The sequence below is a fragment of the Lactuca saligna genome, chromosome 7 (genome assembly GCF_052625555.1).
Source record: "Lactuca saligna cultivar CGN05327 chromosome 7, ASM5262555v1, whole genome shotgun sequence".
Classification (NCBI taxonomy): Eukaryota; Viridiplantae; Streptophyta; class Magnoliopsida; order Asterales; family Asteraceae; genus Lactuca; species Lactuca saligna.
Genome location: NC_136423.1, coordinates 17,939,374 through 17,947,193, shown reverse-complemented (window position 1 = coordinate 17,947,193; position 7,820 = coordinate 17,939,374). Strand labels below are relative to the sequence as shown.

At 33.4% G+C, this 7,820-nt stretch overlaps 1 protein-coding gene across 1 annotated transcript; it reads right to left on the bottom strand.

Moving 5' to 3' along the window:
- Nucleotides 1–2,920: 2,920 nt before the first annotated feature.
- On the bottom strand, nucleotides 2,921–5,682 carry LOC145006097 (PLAC8 family protein). The gene is made up of 5 exons (XM_078965196.1): nucleotides 5,152–5,682; nucleotides 4,680–4,743; nucleotides 4,331–4,495; nucleotides 3,572–3,637; nucleotides 2,921–3,357 (listed from the first exon to the last, which is right to left on the bottom strand). Exons 1-5 carry the CDS (start codon nucleotides 5,421–5,423, stop codon nucleotides 3,160–3,162), a joined length of 765 nt encoding a protein of 254 aa, XP_078821322.1. The 5' UTR covers nucleotides 5,424–5,682; the 3' UTR covers nucleotides 2,921–3,159.
- Nucleotides 5,683–7,820: the final 2,138 nt, after the last annotated feature.

Below are 7,820 nucleotides of genomic sequence, written 5' to 3'. Positions count from 1 at the left end.
GGTAGAGTTGTAACATCTAATTTTCATGTATTCGTTTTAAACCTTGAGTTGTGCTTTAATTGCAAGTTTAGTCGCCGGTAGCAATTTATTAATTTTGGAGTCAGCTGAGTACACGAGGCGTACACCTTCGTAAGTAGGGCGTACTCCAGATCGCATTAGTACGTTGAGTGTACATTAGTACGTCGGGCGTATGCAGCTAGGGTGTAAACCCAAAATTTTAGGGTTTGGACCATATTTAAACACATTTATGGCCACATGTACCTTCTTATCTTCAGCCTCCTTCCTCATTTCGAAACCCTAAAGAGTGTTTGTGCATTGTGAAGCTTCTTGAGCCATTTTTTTGTGCCATTTGGAGCTTTTAGAGTAAAAGGAAGAGCATGGAGGTGGTGGTGTTTCACTCAAGACTTTGGATCCAACATCTTGCTCCCCTTGTGCACCTTGCGGAGGTAAAAAGCTTCAACCTTGTTGTAGAAGTCTTATGGATCTAGTTTTAGCTCAAATTTCTTTCCTTTTTTGTCCTAAACTTGGTCTTTGTGAGTAAAAGGTACTCCAAGGCATTTGAGTTGTCCTTTCAGAGGTTTTGAGGGGTGTTAAGTAATAGAGTTAGTTTTTTGGTCACTAGTTTCTCTCCATGCAAGTGCTAGATGGTCATAATGGTTAAGAAACTATGGTTTGTGCATTTAAGCTCTTAATAGCCTTGCTAAACCATAAAGTTGGAAACTTTATGGTTAAGAACATCATTTGTTGTCTAGATCTGAAGTTTAGATGTAATTGATTAAATGATTAAGCACTTAATAAGAGAGGAGGTGAGCAGTCGCGTACGATGGGCGTACCGAGAGGTACGTTGCGTGTACAAGGCCTGCTCCCCAATCCTCGGTCAACTGCAAAGTACGCCCCACGTACAAGAGGAGTATGCCCCACGTATTAGTTGAGTCTACCCGGTTGACTCGGTTAACTTTGACCTGGATTTTGACTAGGGTTTGACCTCGGGGTATTTTAGGTATTCAAATGATAGTTTGAGTTGTGGTTGTTGTTATTCGTAAAGGTGACCAGTAGCGTGGGTTTCAGAGCAGCGTGTCATTTCAGCTTTTCATATATCAGTGAGATGAGTCTTCTTACCACCTTAAGTGGGTCGAAGGCACCAAGGTCGACCTACTATATTGTATGAGTATAATGTACGTTATTTTATGACTTTAACTAATGTGATTGCATGATTTATGTATGGAGCTAATCTGGGCTCGGAGTCATTATGGACTCGAAGTTGATATGGACACGGGGGTTGATACGGACCTGACACAACTACTTGATTTTATTTTGGTTTGATACGTTGATATGGACCGGGCACAGCCACGTGTTGTTATATTATATGTATGTTGTATGTGGTAATTTGAGAAGCTCACTAAGCTTTATGCTTACTATTATGTTTATGGCTTTAGGTACTTCCAGTTCAAAAGGCAAGAGTCCAATGTGATGACACAGCATCCTCCCCATATGATTTTCACACTTTATGTTTTTTTTTTTTTTTTTTTGAAAGGGAACTTCCCTAACGAGGGTTTTCGGGCCAGCTTTCGCGCACCGACTAATCCCCCGCTGCAAACATAAAACTTTGCCTCATGCCCTGGAATCACTTCAGGCGAACCTCCATAACCACAAGGGCTGAGTGGTGCCATGATTTGAACATGGGTTAATAGGTTATCCACCATATGATTTTCACACTTTATGTTTTTATACTCTTATGTTTTGGGTTACTATAATGAATGATGACTTTGGGTACAATCAATGAATGAAAATTAATGGTTTTAAATGAAAATTTTTAGTTTTGTTTTTGGGTTGTTACACTAATTGTGCATTTTGACATATACACGAGGTACAAATGGTATACTTTACCTTAAAGTTTTTTAATTTTTAAGAATGTGATAAATAAATTTAACTTGTATCCAAAAATTAATTATTTTTCAAAAAGTTCAATCAATATATATATATATATATATATATATATATATATATATATATATATATATATATATATATATAATGAGACTACTCTGTGCACCCTACTAATTTGTATCTCTGAACCGATTTAACGCACATGTTTTATACTCGGTTTACAATAACAATTTTTGTCTATCATATTGCACGGGTACACAACTATTGTGTGTGTGTGTGTGCGTGTGTGTGTATATATATATATATATATATATATATATATATATATATATATATATATATATATAGTGTTAGGTTCATGTGAGACGACCTAATTTTGTGAGACCGTGAGAAGCATTTTTTTAATTTTTTTTAAAATTTTTTTAGTTAATTCAAGTTCCAAAAATAATATTTAAAAAAAGAATTTTTTGATTTTTCCATTTATTTTGCATTTTAAAACTATTTTTAGAATACGTACAGTGTAATATTCTATTTAGAATATTTCACGTATTTTTCAAAAAAAAAATAGATTTTTTTTTTTATTTTTTAGTTAATTCAAGTTCCGAAAATAATATTTAAAAAAAGAATTTTTAGATTTTTCCATTTATTTTGCATTTTAAAATTGTTTTTTAGAATATGTCAGTGTAATATTCTATTTAGAATATTTCACGTATTTTTAAAAAAAAAAACGAGATTTTTTTTTAATTTTTTTTAGTTAATTCAAGTTCCGAAAATAATATTTAAAAAAAAAAAAAAAAATTTTTGGATTTTTCCATTTATTTTGTATTTTAAAATTATTTTTAGATTTAGTCTCACGGTCTCACAAAATTAGAATGGTCTCAAATGAACCTGAACCTATATATATATATATATATATATATATATATATATATATATATATATATATATATATATATATATATATATATATATATATATATATATATATATATATATATATAGAGAGAGAGAGAGAGAGAGAGAGAGAGAGAGAGAACAAAAGACACTCCATGCATCTTTTTTTTCCACATATTTTCAAACTATACAATTCATCACACACATTTTTTGAGATCTTTTAAACAGTTGGAGGGCAATGGCGATGTTCTCGATCCATAGTAAACACCAATAGTTCCTTACGGATGTGATTCGGTTTTTGAGGTTTTAGGTAGAAGACCCTTTTTCCCATGTCAAGATTTTCACAAGCCTTTCATCTAAATGTGGCTCGATATATAACTACTGTGATTGCGAATCTTGGGCCACAATAGTATTCTTTGTCATATAAAAGGGTTTTGGAGAGTCTATTGAAATAATTGTAGGAGGTATAAGCTCAAAGGCTTTGACACCTTCAACATATGTTCCTATACACATTGTGTCCCCTCTACCATGCCAAGTCCCATCTTGAACATTGTTCATTTCCAATGTCCTTGATTCCTAATCAAGATATAACACAAATATAAAAAGATTCATTTTAGTATTTTTCATATGGGTTAAATCTATAATGCGCATTTATTCAAGACAATGTTTCATATTTTCCCCAATATTGTCACAAAATGAAACGTTTGTATAAAAAACAACTTTGTTGCATAATGATGAAATTAACCTACAAAATTGGGACCCACAAAATAAAGATGAGCAGAAAACAAACCTGAGCCAAGGTGCAACAAGGGCAAATGAGATGGGATACACAATCATCTAAAGAACCATCACTACCCTGAAGAAAGAAAACAGATGTATGAATCAATGTTGCATGATTAGGAACACTCGAGTATACCCTTTGACTTTTGAAGTCAAAGCTAGTGGATTTCAGATGCAAAATTGTGAAAACTTCTTTAAAATGATTAATACCAATGTTCAACTTGTTTGTGTTGCTTGCACTAAAGTTGGACTAGGAAATCTAGTATTTCAAAAAAAAAAAAAAAAAAAAAAATTGTGGATCCTAAATTTTTTGAAGCTGAAATGTAATCTACTACTTGACCTATAAAGTCAAAGGGTACCTCATTTTCAAGAAAATTGATATTTGAATTAATGTTGCAAGATTTGAAACACTCAAAGACTTTTAAAGTCAAACCTAGTTCATTCTTGGTTGTAAAAATGTAAGGTTTCATTAGAATCTTAACACAAACATAAGCTTGTTATAGCTTGTTATAAAGTATGACAACACTTATTCCATATTCCAAAAAAGAATCATAGATCTGCTTGTTTGACTTACAAAGTCAAAGTGCATCTTGTTAAAGTCAAACACAGAATGTTGAAATGTGAAATCATACGATTTTCTCATAAGATTTAAACGAATGCATCAGTTTCTTTGGAAATAATTATTCCACACTTCAAAAAAAGATAGTAGATCATATCAAAATCAAAGTCAAACTATAGCCTATTTGACCTATAAAGTCAAAAATTTTACCTTGATATTGAACTTGTTTCTCATTTTGGAGCGATAAAATCCCATATAAGTTCCTAGGGAGAGTGCAAAAAATACTCCAAGATACAAGAAACAATGCTTCTTTGTGACTGCAAATGCTACAATGTTGCAAACAGCAATTCCAGCTAGGATTGCATACATGAATCCCTGTGGGACCCATTGCAAGAATATATTAGAAATTCAACATATGCATAAGGATATATCATATATGGACCAAATATAAAATTTGTGATCCATGAACACAATTTGTACAATAAAATCAACCATGAAAGTATTTTTGTGGTAAAAAAACTAGTTTAATTAACATAAAATGGAGATTATATGTGTTTACCTGAAGAAAGCAAGAACCAAAACCAGCAAGTCTCATGTTTTCTCCAAATCGATACCATGGGCAACTGCAAAATAAAGCATTTGTAGGTTTTATTAGATTATATCTCCTTGAATATTAAGCTTTGTTCATTACTAACATCTTTAAAAGAAACAAGGGTTGACATTTTAAAGTCAAAACAGGATGTTCTTTCCAGTTTCCAAAGACTTACTTCTACCATCTAACAGTAAATTGGAATCAGTTTTTTTTTTTTTTTTTATCAAAAAAGTTTTAACAATCAAAAAACTATATTTTGATTGTTAAAAGTCAAACGAGAAGTTCTTACAAAGATGTTAAAGCTATCATCAAACAAAATATTTGAATCTTTTTCGAAAGGTTTCTTGCAAAAATTAAAAATACAAAGACATTATAGCAATCATCAAGCACAAGTATTTATTTCAACGGGTTTCTTAAAAAAAGGAGGAGAGAGACTTACAAGGATGATTGAAGAACCAATCTACGATCATCATAACAGTCAAGAAGATCGCCTTCCCACATCCTGAAAACACCTCCTCCAAATTCTCCACCATCTTCTTCGTAATTCTCTTCCAATTTATTCCATTTCCCCTGATTCGTCTTCATCGCTACCGTCGAACATAATATATCAAAATCCAACACCGGCACCCGCTCAATCAATCGCTCTTTCTCCTCCTCCTCAACCACCATCGCCACCGCCGCACCAACCTGTTTCTCAGAATCCGCCATCATCTCTCTCTCTCTCTCTCTCTCCCTCTGCCTACTCTGTATATACAATCCTTCAAGGTTTTTGCTTATTCCAAAAGCCCTAAATACACATGTGTATATACAACTTGCAGAGAGAGAGAAAGAGATTGAGTGGATAATTGATTCCTTTGTTTCTTAATGAAAATGATTTGTGTTTCGCGATGATTTGTGGAAGAGGGTTTGTGGGGACGGGTGATAATGATTGGAAACAGCTGGTGACACGTAAGAATGGTGGTTATCCAAGTCCAAATCAATGGAAAATGGTTTTACTCGCTTTCCATTTATAGGAGGTTTAATTTTGGAATTTAGGGTTCTTGAGACCTCTGTCAATGACCACAGTGTTCGTTGACCCGAAAAACATCCCTTTTCTTGATTTTGACCGCATTTTAAATAACCCGAAAAAGGTTAGAACCAAAGAACGTTTGTCAAGAACATAATCACAATCTATTCATGAATAGTTAATTAAATTGAAATTATATTTTCCAGATTAAATGGATGTGTGGGCTATATTTTTTTCTTCTTCCAGTATAAATATAAAGTAGCGAATATTATAATGTCTTCACTGTTTATATGGATGAAATATAATGTCTTCATTATTTACTTTGGTGAAATATAGGGGAAAATTAGAGACGATTAATCGGTCCGATTGATGCATAAATCATTTTATTGGATTGTAATCTCCTTACCTGTTTGTTTCTGTTTCTGTATATCTCTATAGTACTCAACTCCTAGCATCTTGCTGGTAGTTCTCATTTTATTTTTAATATATATATATATATATATATATATATATATATATATATATATATATATATATATATATATATATATATATATATATATATATATAACTTAAAAGGTTAATTAATCAGTTTTTTATTTGGTTAGTCTTAAATTAGTAAATACATCTTAAACATGAACTTTGGAAGTCTCATAATCAAAAATATCTAACAAAATAATAAATAAAAACATAAACTTTCTTTTGAAACGGTAGAATTTTATAAGACTAGTAAGAAGCTAGAAATGAGCAATTACATCAAAGTTTTAGACTAAACAGGATTATGAAAACAAAAACTCCAGCTAATCTTGGTTTTAGTGTGCCTGTTAGAAATCTAAAAAAAATGTTCTATAAACTACATCATCAAAAAGCAAGGATTTCCTTTGTGTAGCCGCTCCAAATATGAAAAAAATTTTGAAGTTTCAAATACACCAAAAACAAGTCAAATTACTGTATTGAAAGCCTTCCGTTAACCAACTCTCAAGGAGATAGGATCTGACCACAAAATAAGAGACTCAATAGAAAGCTGATGAGGAACTAGAAGATCCTACCAAACAGCAATGCGAGACCATAAAACAATCAATTCGGTACAACCTACAAAAATTGTGATCAATTGTCTCCACGCTTCCAAAACATATATGGTAAGTAATCAAGTCTACCATAATACCCCTATGAGAGAGACGCTCTCTAGTAGGAATATTGAAAAGCTGAATTCTCCAAATAAGAATGTTAATCTTAATTGGGATCCAATTATTCCGCTTGGTCTCCGGACCTTCACACGCAAGCATAGCACCATCCATATATCTCCAAGCAGAAGAGACATAAAAAGTATTTGAGATGTCGATATCCAACCCAATTTATCTGGGATAGAATTGAGTTGGATGTCCTGCAAAAAAAGAAGCAAGTAATCCCACTGCTCCTGCATAGCAGCTCCTCTAGGAAACCTTCTAGGAGTGTTTGGTTCCTAACCCCTAAACATTCAATCACTTACAGACGCGTGTTGATAAAGATCCATAGCAAAGACTCTAGGGAACCTAACCTTATGAGGCTCATTACACATCCAAGCATCATGCCACAAAGTCGTAAAACCCCTATCGCCCACTCTAGTAGGACAAAAAGACTGGATATCGATACCTTTCTCTCTCAGCCGACTGAACATGTGGAGAACCCCATACCAAGGACCTCGACCGACTCTTAGAGTCAAAGAAAAATTACACCCACCATCAGAACCATACCGAGATTTTATAACTTGAACCCATAGGAGATTAGGGTAATGAAAAAATCTCCACCGCCAACAAAAAATCATAGCTCTATTGAAAGAGAACAAGCTCCCGATCCCCAAACCGCCTTCATCCCCAGAGGCTAGAACTTTATCCCATCTAACCCAATACATATGCATCTCATTCAAATCTGTACCCCAAAGAATCTAGCCCTCAACCCTTTTAGGGAGGTCAAAACCGAAATAGGAGAAAGAAATATAGACATCATATAACTTCCTATCGAGCCCAAAACTGATTTCACCAACGTAAGACGCCCTCCAAAGGAAAGGCATTTGGCCTTCCATCCCGATAATCTACTCCGAAAACGATTTAGGACAAGGGACC